Source organism: Mercenaria mercenaria, unplaced genomic scaffold (assembly GCF_021730395.1).
Source record: "Mercenaria mercenaria strain notata unplaced genomic scaffold, MADL_Memer_1 contig_97, whole genome shotgun sequence".
Lineage (NCBI taxonomy): Eukaryota > Metazoa > Mollusca > Bivalvia > Venerida > Veneridae > Mercenaria > Mercenaria mercenaria.
The window spans coordinates 38,284-54,813 of NW_026463890.1; the positions used below are offsets into that span (position 1 = coordinate 38,284).

The 16,530-nt window shown below is 36.2% G+C and overlaps 1 protein-coding gene across 1 annotated transcript in view; it reads left to right on the top strand.

The window, feature by feature from the left end:
- Positions 1–16,303, top strand: part of LOC128555044 (tetratricopeptide repeat protein 5-like) — a gene marked incomplete at its 5' end in the record, with an annotated part of 34,700 nt that extends 18,397 nt beyond the window's left edge. The window contains one exon of the mRNA XM_053536400.1: positions 16,184–16,303. Coding sequence (XP_053392375.1) covers positions 16,184–16,303 — 120 coding nt within the window. The remainder of the gene's footprint in view (positions 1–16,183) is intronic.
- Positions 16,304–16,530: the final 227 nt, after the last annotated feature.

Sequence of the window (16,530 nt, forward strand, 5' to 3'; positions counted from 1 at the left end):
GCCCCAGGGGTTACTTGATTGTACATCGGAAAATCTTCAAAATTTTCTAAAAATAAACCAGAAGGCCTAGAGCTTAGATATTTAACATGTAGCATTGCCTAGTGGACCTCTACAAAATTGGTTCAAATCTTGACCCCCCAGGGTCAAATTGACCCATCCCCAGGGGTTACTTGATTGTACATAGGGAAATCTTCATAAATTTGCTAAAAATAAACCAGAAGGCCTAGATCTTAGATATTTGATATGTAACATTTCCTAGTAGACTTTTACAAACTTTTGTTCAAATCATGACCCCCGGGGTAAAATTGGCCCCGCCCCAGGGGTTACTTGATTGTACATCGGAAAATCTTCCAAAAAACTTCTAAAAATCATCAGTTTGACATTAGAAACATGTAGCTCATATTACTCTGGTGAGCGATCCAGGGTCATCATGACCCTCTTGTTTTTCATTTTTAATTTTCCATCAATATTTATAATCAACATGTGAAATTTTGTTCCTCTCTCTTCCCGTTCCCCCACACCCCCACACCCTTAAAAAATGAATATATATACATATATATATTTCCATTCCTTTTTTTTTTTTTTTTTTTTAAATGTTCAAACCTTCAACATGTTAAGTTGTGACTGCACAAGCCTTGCCCTCAGTCATGTTCAAGATATCTTACCAGTGTTCTCATAAGGACATCTGTTTTTTTAAGTTCAAATGTACATGTTAAACAACAACACCTGGTGCCAAACCACTCAAAGACAATATTTCGTTCCAGTTAAACTTCAAGCTCATATTTCAATTAACTGCATTTAATTTTAAAAGCTAACCTTATTACAGTAAGCATATCCCATTCAAAATAAATTCTTTAGTCAGGATCAAAGTATCATACATTTATTATGTACTCTTTAATTAAACATTTGTTTTCTGTTAGATTGATTTTGACTAATGAAATTATTTGCTTCTTATCAACATCCTTAACTTTTTGCCGGATATATTTTTTTGCCATTCCTCACCGAAACCCTTTCGGCGGGGGATACCAATTCATCGAATTTGCTTGTTTTTTTTATTTTTCATTTTTAATTTTCCATCAATATTTATTATCAACAGGTGAAATTTTGTACCCTCACCCAGTCACTCCCGCTGCCCCCTCCCCACCCAAAAAAAGAAGCATTCATTTTCTGTTAAAATGATTTTGACTAATGAAATTTCTTAGTAACATCCTTAACTTTTTGCCAGCCCGCCTGCTTAGCTCAGTAGGTAAGAGCGTTGGTCTATGGATCACGGGGTCGTGAGCTCGTTCCTCGGGCGGTGTGTATGTTCTCCGTGACTATTTGATAAACGACATTGTGTCTGCAATCATTAGTCCTCCACCTCTGATTCATGTGGGGAAGTTGGCAGTTACTTGCGGAGAACAGGTTTGTACTGGTACAGAATCCAGGGACACTGGTTAGGTTAACTGCCCGCCGTTACATGACTGAAATACTGTTGAAAAAAAAACGGCGTTAAACCCAAAACAAACAAACAAAACAAATTAACTTTTTGCCAGAAATATTTTTTTACCATTCCTCACCTCATTCCCTTTTGGCGGGGGATACCAATTCATCAAATTTGCTCGTTTATTACTTTATTTAAAAACTTTTCTTTGAATAATCAAAATTCATTTCAGTTGGGAATTATTTCTTATGACTGGGAGTTTTTTGCTTCAAATTGGTAAAAAATGGAGCTTAACTGGCATTGAGAATGGGCAGATATTTGGCCCGGAGAGACAGGCCCTGCTTGTCTAATCCCTTATCAAAACAAACAATTGATAATTCACCTGTGAAAAACAACTCTTTCTTCCAGCTATTGTCTGTAAGTATTGCCCTGGCACTCATTAATCTTCGCCAATATTTTTGGGTGTTTTCGTTAATTTATGCAATATTTGTATCCTGGAAGTATCTAATTTACTAAAGTAACATAATTGAGGTAACCGATGACACGGTGGCGTAGAGGTAAGGTGTCTGATTTCCACGCATGTTGCCACATGTTCAAAACCACTTAGACCACATTTTTTTTAATTAAATGTAATGTTATCAATACCTGTTTCATTTTTACATTATTTTATCTATCATATTTCATGAATTTTAATTGTTTTCTCTTGCAGTGTTTATTTTCTGAAATGCTTGTCTTTTTATATAGAATATTTTTAAAACACTTTTATTCCACTGTTTTACAGCGGGTAAATATGCTTACTGCCAATAAATGAACCATAAATACCACGATACCTTTGACCAAGTAAGTAGTTAGTCTGCATATAAAATTTTGGGACAAAAAAAAAAAGATGGTCAGACGTAGGACTCAATCCCAGAACCCTGATATTGGCAGCTAAACCCTTTGTCCGCACAGCTACCTGCACATGCGACAGTATATCAATTAAGAATTATATATGTAATATTTAGTTATATCGCTATTTATGTTCGGACACCGAAGATTGATTTACGGAATATTCATGAGTGCCAGGTCAATACTTACGGACAATACATGTGTGTCAAACATGTATAATACACAACAATCGGTGACACTTTGATTTACTGTGTAAACATGTTTGGCACTCCTCGGTAATTATCAACCCAGTCATAATACTGATATTTTTTTAGCTCACCTGTCACAAAGTGACATGGTGAGCTTTTGTGATAGCGTGGCTTCCGTCGTCCGTCCGTCCGTCCGTCCGTGAACTTTTAATTGGACCACTCTAGAGGTCACATGGGGTCTTCATGGGTGAAAGTTAAATTTTTTTAAAAACCTGAACTTTTTTACTGGGGGCCTGGGGGCTGTCAGGGCCCCTGGTGGGTCCAGGACAAAGCCCTGGCCAGGGGTCCAGGGGGCCAGAGGCCCCCGGAAGCTCCTAGAAATATGTAAAATACCTGGCCTCAAGAATGCATTTTCCAGAAACATCAACCTTATTTTCAAATCACAGAAGTATCTTCTCTTGTGGGACATACACTACAGTAACTGACTATCAATGATGAATTTTAGGTAGACAAAAGCAGTGAAGAGGTCAAGTACAATTAACATTTTATTAATTTATGTCTTGTTTTTTCTTTCTTTCAAAAATAAGTGCTTCAAAATAATACAATTGTAAAATAATGTCAGTGGTATTTTAAACTTAGTCTAGCTTTGAGAAATGACTGTTTTTTCGGCGACGCCGTCTAAATTCGTTTTCGTTACCTATGCCACATGACTTCAGTTTGCAAATCAAACTACTTGATAACGCATTATAGATAATTTATCAAAATGGAAGATTTATGCAACACTCTGCCTGATTGGACGAGAGTGTCAATTTCTTTCACTCTGTTGATTGTGCTACGCTGAGTGAAATGTAGACAAAGCGTTTATCCTAAACGACGCTGTTCACAGTTTTAAAGCTAACTTTGGCTCAGTATATTTAGCAAGAATATTGATATATCTCAAAATGATAAGTAAGTTTAATAAATATGATAAAAACCTGTTCAAATACCAACATATATCAAATTAAAGAAAGAGCTGAATACGGTCTGCGTATCACATGAATAAGGGTGTGATAAGAGTCTTTTATGTAGAGAAGTGCTTTTTAAAAGATTTTCCTTGTTACAGTTGTCGTCTGTATATGAAAAGGTTTCTTGCTTTTGTGACTTATTCAGATTGCATATTAAAATGAGTACTTGTTTGCTTTGATATATTTGTTATAAATTATTTAACTGATTTATTATATATGAATATTTTTCTTTAGTATGGTATGCAAATATTGAACTCAGTTGAAATTTGTTTCATTATATATATGCTATAATGACTGAATCTCACTACACTGAAATGAAGGTACGCTGCATACAGTTTATCTATGTGATATGACTACGGTCAAACTTTTCTTATGAAACAGAAATATTGAAATAATTAAAATTGTGTTTTGCTTGACCTTCACTTTTTTATAGGTGTGACGTCATTGTCCAAAGATTCATGAATAGCGAATATGCATTTGTTAAAGCGGGATCAGTTGGCCTATTTTAGAAATAAATAAAAATAATAAATAAAAAATCCTTTAATTGTTTTTTTCTCATGTATTCTAATCAAACTTGATTTGTAGCATCTTTATTAGGCCCGCAGACAACTTTGTTCAGCTGGGACATTTGACCCCTTTTAGGGGCTGCTAGAGCTAAAACTAGAAATTCCTTTATACAGCGTCTCATGAACAGCTTGGTGGATCTTTGTCATACTTGGTCTGGAGTATCATTATAAGGTCCTCTTCCAAATTTATTTATATAGGAACTTGGGCCCTATTAGGTACCACTATAGCTAAAAGTAGATATGCCTTTCTTCGCAGTTACCACTAAAATGTAATGGATTTTTATCAAACTCGATGTGTAACAATATCGTAAGGTCTCCTGCTATTTTGTTACAAATGGGGATAGGGACCAATTTAGCTAAAAATATAAACACGTTTAATGACCTCTTCTCATGAACCTCTTCATGAATCTTCAACAAACTACTGCTGTAATTATTCGTCTAAGGATAAACGAAACAAAATTGCAACCCTACGAAACCTTTGCGAAAAATTAAAAGAGAACCATTTAAATTGTTAAAGTGCGGTGTTTAGTTTTGCAATTTGAAAAATGTTAGATGAAAGATGAATGTTAGATGAAAAATTCATAAACTTCTTTCCTTATTACAATTCGCCGACCATCATTTTTAAAGATATTTCTTGTTTAATCCTCTTTTTCTTTGGACCACTTTTCATCTCATTTTTATCCTCTTCCACCTTTTTTTTGTACCACTGTCATCAAGTTCATAAGGTCTTTTCCTTTGAGTTGTCTTACTAAGTCTTTGTTTCAACTTTACAAGTTGTGCTACTTTTTTGGCTTTTTCTGCTTTCAAAAGTTGCAAAGAGGCATTCAACTTGTCTTGCATTTGTTGCTGCTTCTGTTCTTTCTTCTTCTTCAAATAAAGTTTGTACGTGCTATATGCATTGACACAAGACCGTTTCATACTTGGATCTACCTTCATGTTTGTACTTTTTACATTTTTCTTCCTTAAAGTTGTTTTTACTATTGCCACCGCTTCGTAATTTTCTACAGTCAAGCTTGCTCGGTCTTTCTCTATTATATCGTCCATAATGTTGAAGCTGGATTCTACCAAGCGGTCCACTGAAAACAGTCAGCAATGACGACACAAGTGTTCTGAGTGCTGGATATCTTTGTCTGCTGAAACTTTCAAGGACAAATACCTTACTCCAGAATCCAGTGTCAACAGGCTCCTTGTCTTCATAATTAGCAGCCAGGCATTTGACATCTTCATCCACATTATATTTGGCAGATTCCTCAGACAGTTTGCCCATCTGCACCTGGTCCTCTGTGAACACTGGAACATTGGTAGCCAGTCTAAGTAATGATGTTACTGTCTGTTGATGGCCAACAAAGTCAGGGTCCATAACTGAGAGTAGTCTGAGTGTGTTATTTGTTATTGGCATCTGAAGCATCTTCTTTGCAGCCTGGACATAACCTGTTCTGAGGTTACCATACACTTCATGGACCCAGTGGTGGCATGTTTTGTCTAGACGTGCTTTGTTCATGCTAACAAATGCAAACTTTCCAACACCCAAGTCCTTATCTGACTTTTGTATGTCTCTTCTATCAACGTCAAGTTTAACAAGCTGGCTAACACGTTCTGGGATGCATTCCGGCTTGATGAACATACCAAGGAACTCTCTAGTTAAGTCAACCATCCTGCTGTGGAGCGTGTGTATTAGGGGTTTCTCTGACTGAAACGACTTGATATATTCACTGAATGTATCCAGCAGACCTCTGAACAAATTTAACTTTGTCTCTGTTTCATTTCTTCTAGAGAACAGATAGTCCAGGATTCTGTCTTTTCTTTCTGTGCTTGTTACAGACTTCTGTTGTTTTTCCTGTGACATCTGAAGCAGAATTACTGATGCCTGTGCTTCATCAGAGACTTGATGCTCACTGAATATCTGACTGATGACCGACCTGAAATGATGAAAAATTATACAATTTATGAAAAAGACTGAACATTAACATTATTACCTGAAAACAAACTGATGATGGATTTAATCAGCATGGTATATTCATTTTTAAAAATATCAAAAACTGTTATGAGCATTCATAATTAAATATATAAGCTATAAACAAATGTTTTAAGACTACAATTAAAATTAAAACCTTATACAAATGAATTTGGAAGTGACTTTTGAAGAAACATAATATTTACTAGCTAATTCTAAATTCTAAAGCATGTACATTTCCAGACAGTAAAAATGGGGTAGAAAGTTATAATTATAAAATTGTGCAGTGACTGAAAAATATTAAAATAATTTCACATTAATCTTAATAGCAGCTACACAACTAGGATTAGCCTATACTTGTATATATTTTATACATTCACCAAGCACAATATCTATTAAACACAATACCAAGCACCAGATATACAGATTTTGGTCTGAAAGAGATCCCACAATATAGTGCACTTTAAAGCTTTGTATTAGAGCAGACATTATAATTTGACAAATTCAACAATGGCACAATTTGTAATAGCTTACTTTGACTTTAAGGTAAACCTCAAAACAAAAATTACTTAAAGGCCTAGATTTTGGCAGTGGGCCAAGGGATTTCTGCCTTCACCAGCACAGTAGGGGGCTAATGACCATCACAGTATGGTTCCAATAAACAAGGGTCAATGTTTATTGGAGAGTCAGTCTACCTTACAAGTGTATCAATTAGTGAGAAGGGGAAGCAGTGTAATTTATTTTAAACTGATATATAATTGATAACTTTTCAAGTTATACTAGTTTTTTTGGCATTTCTATGTAAAGAAAAATATTTATTGATCAAACACAATAATAAGATAATCAGAACTTATTTTCACAATAATGAAATAATGATAAACTTACTTAAAGAAATATGCAAGTTTTTATTTTTTCAAATTCTGTCTGGAGAATTGTGATATTTCAGAAAAATGTGACTTTCACTCATATAAAGCTTGCAGAATACTGTAAATAACATTTGTCTAAACATTGAAAACAGTATGTGCATTTCAAAGTTACAAAGCAAAGCATGAAAAAAGTCACTTTTGGCAACATACTGAAAATGAAAATTCAGTATAGATGGAACACAATAATTTGAAGTTCAAATAATGTTGATTACATGAATACAAGAAACCCAGTTTCCAATTAGAAAAATATTGTTTGTCAGCACAAAGAACTCCTGAAGTTTTCACTATACTTGTGTTTTATTACCATTATTATTTTCAATATTATTACTGTATCTTTAATCATCCTTTATGTAATAAATAATAATAATAATTACTATTATTATTATTATTATAACATTAAAGTAATAGTTATTATCATCTATATAATATCAAAATAATACTTAATATTATTATCATTCCACATTCACTGAAGAAAAATTAATTTCTTTCAACTCCACTGCACACATCTTCATGGTCTAGGGGTCCCTGCTGTGCTAATTGCCCTCTAATCAGTTACTGTTACATAATCGCTGATAAGCAGCAGATAAGATGGGAGTTGTATATTGGATTTGGGGGGGGGACACTTATATAGTAGTGAATCTAGGCCTTTAAGTACTGTTCCATTTCACTCGAAGCAAATGAGTTTATTTGTACCTTAATATATCCTGTAGCTTCATACTACAATTAATATGGCTTTTTTTCAAGTCAAAAGCCACGTGCGAAAAACTATTGCTGTGGAATCACTTTTGACCTGGGACTGTGCATGTAGTATAAATGTATGCACAGAAGTCAGAAGAGTAAAGAGATTAAAAGTACTATCTATGCATCTGTGGCTATTACAACTTACCATGAATTTAACTAAAAAATAAATCAGAAATTGAATGAAGCATTATTTTTACAGATTTTTAGCTCACCTGTCACAAAGTGACAAGGTGAGCTTTTGTGATCGCGTGGCGTCCGTCGTCCGTCCGTGCGTGCGTGCGTTCGTAAACTTTTGCTTGTGACCACTCTAGAGGTCACATTTTTGATGGGATCTTTATGAAAGTTGGTCAGAATGTTCATCTTGATGATATCTAGGTCAAGTTCGAAACTGGGTCACGTGTGGTCAAAAACTAGGTCAGTAGATCTAAAAATAGAAAAACCTTGTGACCTCTCTAGAGGCCACATTTTTCATGAGATCTTCATGAAAATTGGTCAGAATGTTCACCTTGATGATATCTAGGTCAAGTTCGAAACTGGGTCACGTGGGGTCAAAAACTAGGTCGGTAGGCCTAAAAATAGAAAAACCTTGTGACCTCTCTAGAGGCCATATTTCTCAAGCGATCTTCATGAAAATTAGTCAGAATGTTCGCCTTGATGATATCTAGGTCAAGTTCGAAACTGGGTCACGTGGGGTCGAAAACTAGGTCAGTAGGTCTAAAAATAGAAAAACCTTGTGACCTCTCTAGAGGCCATATTTCTCAATGGATCTTCATGAAAATTGGTCAGAATGTTCACCTTGATGATATCTAGGTCAAGTTCGAAACTAGGTCATGTGGGGTCAAAAACTAGGTCAGTAGGTCTAAAAATAGAAAAACTTTGTGATCTCTTTAGAGGCCATATTTCTCAATGGATCTTCATGAAAATTGGTCAGAATGTTCACCTTGATGATATCTAGGTCAAGTTTGAATCTGGGTCACGTGCGGTCAAAAACTAGGTCAGTAGGTCTAAAAATAGAAAAACCTTGTGACCTCTCTAGAGGCAATATTTCTCAATGGATCTTCATGAAAATTGGTGAGAATGTTCACCTTGATGATATCTAGGTTAGGTTTGAAACTGGGTTACGTGCGGTCAAAAACTAGGTCAGTAGGTCGAAAAATAGAAAAACCTTGTGACGTCTCTAGAGGCCATGTTTCTCAATGGATCTTCATGAAAATTGATCAGAATGTTCCTCTTGATGATATCTAGGTCAAGTTCGAAACTGGATCACGTGCAGTCAAAAACTAGGTCAGTAGGTCTAAAAATAGAAAAACCTTGTGACCTCTCTAGAGGCCATATTTTTCATGAGATCTTCATGAAAATTGGTGAGAATGTTCACCTTGATGATATCTAGGTCAGATTCAGGAGTGGGTCACGTGCCTTTAAAAACTAGGTCATTAGGTCAAATAATAGAAAAACCTTGTGACCTCTCTAGAGGTCATATTTTTCAATGGATCTTCATGAAAATTGGTCAGAATTTTTTATCTTGATGATATCTAGGTCACATGTGCTCAAAAACTAGGTCACTATGTCAAATAATAGAAATAACGACGTCGTACTCAGTTCAACACTGGGTCATGTGGGGATAGGTGAGCGATTCAGGACCATCATGGTCCTCTTGTTTATCTTTTATTTTTAAGTTAGTGAAACATGTACATCGTACTTACATAGGGAAAGTACATATTTACATAGGGAAAATAATAAGTTATATATAAAAAAAAGCTTGAAAAAAAAAACAACTAAAATATCTACCTATAGTACAGACACCTTGCATTGGACAGTCTCTGCCCAAGCTTCATTTTAATTAATGCCAAAGAAACGATACATCTGAATTTATATGGAGCTGTTGTCCAGAACTTTTAACTTACATTGCAACATGAATGAAATATTAAAATATTACCTGTATTTAGTTTTCTCCTCCTGAAGTATACTGTCAGGGAGTCCAGCAAGGATAAAACCCTTGTCGTCACATCTTTTATTTGCAGAAATCGACTAGAAATAGTACGGATCAGGTGTTTAGTAGCAGTGATGTTGAGGAGCTCTTGGACTTCCTGAAAGAGATGTTTTACCTTAGGTGATTCCTCAATGTCATAAAACAAATCAGAACAGAACATCTGCACACTGTCATCTACATTGCTCAACAGGGTTTTTGCCACATTGTTCAACATGTGCACACTGTCTCCACTAATGTCCAGCAGATATGGGTTCTTCCAGATCAGTGTTTCCACACCACCTCTTGCACCACGCATAGTGCTACAGTTGTCCATCATGACACTTAGAATTTGGTTCCACTGAATTTCATATTCCATGAGGATACTTTCCACTGAATCAAGAATGTTTTTAGCTGAAGACTTGTTCTGTATTCTCGTGCCAAGGTGCCTTAACTCTGTCTTATTTTCTTCATGATCAAAATACTGAATAAGGACATTCAACACCTTATCATTGCTGTTATTTGTGGCTTCATCTAAATTCAGTGAGACCATTTGTCCTTTGATTTTCAATTTTACATCCTCTTTGAAGCTTTTTGCAATGCCATGTGTAGTTATGTACGTAGCACTTGTTTTAGACAGGGTTGCCTTCTCTAACGCCAGCTTGTCTTCACTAAGTCTTTTAGCAAGGCTGAGAAGATCTTCCGCAATGCTGAATGGCAAGCAATGTTCACTAATAAATGCTGAAGTTATGGCTCTCACTGCGGCAACACGGTCTTGCATGGACTCTGTCTTAGAAGATGCCTTTGACGAGCCTGGCAGAACCTGGAAACAGAAACATCAATCTATCAATGTAGCATACTTTCAGTTCATACCTCGTAATTTATCAGGCTATGAAAATATGCAGCTAGGAATCAATAACTGACAATATATTGTGAAAATTTAAAAATGTGGGCCAAAACAATTATGCCAACAATTATTCAACAGTCTTTAAACCAGCACCAGTGAACCCAGGACTTTTCATTACATCTTAGAGGAACTCAATTGCACAACCCCAAGGTATGATAATAAAGGCGCCATAATACATATGCTGTAGTGATATTGCCACTTCTAACAGCCTTGCTGTTGGCTACCTCTTTAGGGTTGAGTGTCCTCCTGTCATGCCATAGGTTCTACATTTGATTCGCTCTTGGTTCTTTAGTGCCACAGTATCACATCAGGCCAGCAAACTCCCTTATATTATATACTACTTCCCCAGTGGTCTGAGGATTGAAAACTCCCTTGTATTACTTTTCGTAATCAGATAATTGGGGCAAAACCCCTGACTTACCCCCCCCCCCCCCCCCCCCCCCCCCCCCCCCCCCACCAGACAGCTATGGATTATGCATAAATAATAATACCTGGTTTGTCTTAACTGTCCTTTTGTTTTTCAGGTGGTTCGAATCTTTTGCATGGTTTTTAGCTCGACTATTCGAAGAATAAGTAGAGCTATCCTACTCACCACGGCGTCGGCGTCGGTGTCACACCTTGGTTAAGTTTTTCGTACCAGTCCACATTTTGACAAAGTCTTGAGATAAAGCTTTGAAACTTTCAACACTTGTTTACCATCATCATGGCCAGTTATAGGCAAGAGCACATAACTCCATCAAGGATTTTGGCTGAATTATGGCCCCTTTTGACTTAGAAATCATGGTTAAGTTTTTCGTACCAGTTCATATTTTGACAAAGTCTTTTAAGATAAAGCTTTGAAACTTTCAACACTTGTTTACCATTACCATGGTCAGTTATAGGCAAGAGTACATAACTCCATTAGGGATTTTGGCTGAATTATGGCCCCTTTCGACTTAGAAATCGGGTTAATATTTCGTACCAGTTCATATTTTGACAAAGTCTTTTGAGATAAAGCTTTGAAACTTTCAACACCTGTTTACCATCACCATGTCCAGTTATAGGCAAAAGTACATAACTCCATCAAGGATTTTGGCTGAATTATGGCCCCTTTTGACTTAGAAATCTTGGTTAAGTTTTTCGTACCAGTTCATATTTTTTGTAAAGTGTTTGACATATGGCTTTGAAACTTTTATCACTTGTTTAGTATAATAGTCTCTATCTATAGGAAAGAGAACATAACTCTATCATCTATTTTGGCTGAATTATGGACCTTTTTGGACTTTGAAATTGGTTCTGTTTTCATACAAGTCCATGTTTTGTGAAAACTATTTGACATATGGCTTTTAAACTTTGAACACTTGTTTATCATTATGATTTCCATCTGTAGGCAAGAGTACATAACTATTTTGACTGAATTATGGCCCTTTTTGGACTTTGAAATTGGCTCATATATTGCCATTTAGTGCAAGACTTATCGAAATCAAAGTAATACAGGAACATTGTTTGTCTAATCTATTTATTTCTTTTGTCTGAATATCCATGGAAATATTTTGACCCCATTCTTCAATCAATTCTTCGAATAGTCGAGCGCGCTGTCATCAGACAGCTCTTGTTTAAACCTTTCTTTCCACTCGATCCGTACTTAATCGTTTTCGCACAGCATTCACAAAAGGCCACTCCAGGAATATCGGTTTTCTTTAGCCAGTTTCCCCATTTATCACCTTTTTCATCACACTCGTTCAACCAGTCCCATCTCCGTTTGTTTTTGACGGGTTTCTCTAAATCTTTTGTTTTGTACCCTGCAGGTAAAAACTTCATTTTTGGCGATTTCTTTGCTTATCTATCAATATTTTATCAGTGCGTTCATCTTGGGGAGCAAGCCAGATGTATTTAGAAACGCACCATTTCATTTGACAGTAATATTTAGCAATCCAATCAAAATTCTCATTTGATCTTCCACCGATCAAACGGGGATTCCTGTGAAAAATCAAGGTTAAATTACCTTATTTGGTTAACTTCACCAAAAGTCAATCTCGTTTGTGTTAGCTCGGACGATATCGGGTCAACCGCGAAAAAATCTGATCCGTCAGAAGTAAAACGTGTATTATCGGTTATCTCCGTTAATGCTAAAATTAGATTATGGAATCCCAAGGCCGTGATTGATCGGAAAGGAAAATGATCATTCTGTCAAAGGCCTGTACCCTCACCCCCCCCCCCCTTCCAAATCTCAACGGATTTACACGATTTGGAAAAATTACCCCCGAGGACTTCGGAAAACTTTCACCTATGTGTCTTTATGAAAATTGGTCAGAATGTTCATCTTGATGATATCTAGGTCAAGTTCGAAACTGGGTCACGTGCGGTCGAAAACTAGGTCAGTAGGTCTAAAAATAGAAAAACCTTGTGACCACTCTAGAGGCCATACTTTTTAATGGATCTTCATGAAAATTGGTCAGAATGTTTACCTTGGATGATATCTAGGTCAAGTTCAAAACTGGGTCACGTGCGGTCAAAAACAAGGTCAGTAGGTCAAATAATAGAAAAACCTTGTGACCTCTCTAGAGGCCATATTTTTCCTGGGATCTGTATGAAAGTTGGTTTGAATGTTCATCTTGATGATATCTGGGTCAAGTTCGAAATTGGGTCAACTGCAGTCAAAAACTAGGTCAGTAGGTCTAAAAATAGAAAAACATTGTGACCTCTCTAGAGGCCGTACTTTTCAAGGATCTTCATGAAAATTGGTCAGAATGTTCATCTTGATGATATCTAGGTCAAGTTCGAAACTTGGTCACGTGCCATCAAAAACTAGGTCAGTAGGTCAAATAATAGAAAAACTTTGTGACCTCTCTAGAGGCCATATTTTTCATGGGATCTGTATGAAAGTTGGTCTGGATGTTCATCTTGATGATATCTAGGTCAGTTTCGAAACTGGGTCAACTGCGGTCAAAAACTAGGTCAGTAGGTCTGAAAATAGAAAAACCTTGTGACCTCTCTAGAGACCATACTTTTCAGTGGATCTTCATGAAAATTAGTCAGAATGTTCACCTTGATGATATCTAGGTCAAGTTCGAAACTGGGTCACGTGCCATCAAAAACTAGGTCAGTAGGTCAAATAATAAAAAAACATTGTGACCTCTCTAGATGCCATATTTTTCATGGCATCTGTATGAAAGTTGGTTTGAATATATAGAGGTGTACTGGTCAGGAACCCAGGCAATCCTTGCGTGTATCAGTGCTATACACTGGGCACGTTAAAGAACCAGGCTGTCTATTCGCAACGAGCTAGGCTAAGTTAGCCTGTATCTGATTTCTGATCTCTCTGCTGTGGGGGCTTTGTCTCACTCTGTCCCTCTGGTCAGATCGCTCTGTGTCTGTACTAGTACAGGATGAATTGTGCGCCCTGTGTGGCTGCATTTGAACTATGTAAAGCACCTTTGAACGTGAAATTGATCATGAAAAGGGCGCTATATAAATCTGGTATAATAATGATAATAATATTCATCTTGATAATATCTAGGTCAAGTTCGAAACTTGGTCAGCTGCGGTCAAAAACTAGGTCAGTAGGTCTGAAAATAGAAAAACCTTTTGACCACTCTAGAGGCCATATTTTTCAATGGATCTTCATGAAAATATGTCTGAATGTTCACCTTGATGATATCTAGATAAAGTTTGAAACAGGGTCACATGTGATCAAAACTAGTCAGTAGGTATAAAAATAGAAAAACCTTGTGACCTCTCTAGAGGCCATACTCTTCATGAGATCTTCATGAAAATTGGTGAGAATGTTCACCTTGATAATATCTAGGTCAAGTTCAAAACTGGGTCATGTGCCTTCAAAAACTAGGTCATTAGGTCAAATAATAGAAAAACCTTGTGACCTCTCTAGAAGCCATATTTTTCAATGGACCTTCATGAAAATTGGGTCATGTGGAGACAGGTGAGCGATTCAGGACCATCATGGTCCTCTTGTTTTGAAAAGCGGGAGAAATATGGTTTTGGTCGGGAGACGGGAGGCAAGGTGAAAAAATCGGGATTTTGACCCTCCCGCTCGGGAGATCACATGTACGCTTACTTGCCCCTGGCATTCATAAGATTAATGAAGTCAATTATGTGATAAGTGGCATTGATTGACTTATTATTGGATTAGGTAATAATTGATGTGTTTGATTAATCGCTGATTAAAGGGAAAGGCAATGTTGTTTTTGATGTTAATTCCATCTGCTGGGATTCTTTAATCATTTAAATAAGTGAAAGAATTTTCAAAATCATCTTAAAAATAAGATAGTTATGAGCATTTAAGTATTTTATCAAAATGATGGCCATTTTGTTTCCATGGCAACAAAAAAACAAAATGGCAGATTTATTAAATTGCTAGACACATACTTGAATGGTATTTAATTATTTCTGTAAAATGATTTCTCTATATTTTCCAGCTATAATGAAAGAAATTACCATGTTTCACATTTTACTCTCAAGAAACATATAAAACTAATCTATTTAAAAGGTTATTTGCTAAATAAAGAATTCAGCACACATGAAATGGCTGCTTAAATTTTTTTAAATTCTTAAATTTCAAACTGCCATATCTTTTTCAATAGTGGTCTGATTAGCATTATGAAAGGCTAGGAGATGGCTTTCATATGAAGTTAACTTACTGTCAGGCTTTCCTTGTCCTTTAAAGTGTTTGTTTGTTTTGGGTTTAACACCATTTTTCAACAGTACAGCGGGCAGTTAACATAACCAGTGTTCCTGGATTCTGTACCAGAACAAACCTGTTCTCCATAAGTAACTGTCAACTTCCCCACATGAATCAGAGGTGGAGGACAAATGATTTCAGACACAATGTCTTTTATCAAATCGTCCCGGAGAACATATGCCTCGCCCAGGGCTCGAACTCATGGTCCTGAGATCTGCACTCTCCCTATTGAGCTAAGCGGGAGGGCTCCTTTAACCCTTACCCTGCTATATTTCTATAATGGACTGGTCCATCTTTCAGTTTGGACAGTACCACTTATTATTCAAAGGGGTTTTCACTGAAAATTTACTGACTGAATAGCGAACAGTGCAGACCATGATCAGACTGCACGGATGTGCAGGCTGATCTTGGTCTGCACTGGTCGCAAAGGAAGAATCATCTGCCACCATAATTAAGAAGTGAAAAAAATTCCAAAATTGGCTTAAAAATGAGAGTTATAAGCATTTAAATATTTGATAAAAAATGGTGGCCATTTTGTTTCCATGGCAACAAAAAACAAAATGGCACTTTATTCATTTTCTAGATACATATTTGAATTGTATTTACTTATTTCTGCAAAATGATTTCTCTACTTTTTCCAGTTATAAGGAAAGAAATTACTATGTTTTACATCTTACACGCAAGGAATATATAAAAGGTTATTTGCTAAATATGAATTCAGGAGTGTGTAAATGACGTCGTATACGCACTACAATGGCTGCCTCCATTATCTGCCATTTTCTTAAATTTAAAACTGCCATATCTGTTTCAATAGTAGTTCAATTTTAAAAATTCTTTCAGCGTTATGGAAGGCTTGAAGATGACTTCTATTTAAAATTAACTTACTGTCAGGCTTTCCTTGCCCTTTAAAATCAAATTTCAACATATGTTCTTCTTTTTCAGGAATTTTACTACAGAGGTATACGTGTGAGCACACCTTTAATATTGGTTGTGAATGGTAGAAAACTGGGTCGTGACAAGCAAGTAGGTACAGTGTTGGTGGTGAATGCTGTATCAGACTGAGAACCTCAGGCAGCTAGGATGTCTATATAACGTGTTGAGAATACTGTGATAAACTTTGGCAAACAGTTTGCTGTTGTGCATTTATAAGAAAGTAATGGACAGACTAAGAATCTAATTATTTATGGTCGTGATATATTGTACCTTGAAAGACTTATACGACTTCATGTGATGATATTGATAAGGTTTTGATTTGTGTAGAGTGGCTGGACTCGAGAGCCAGACCTGTA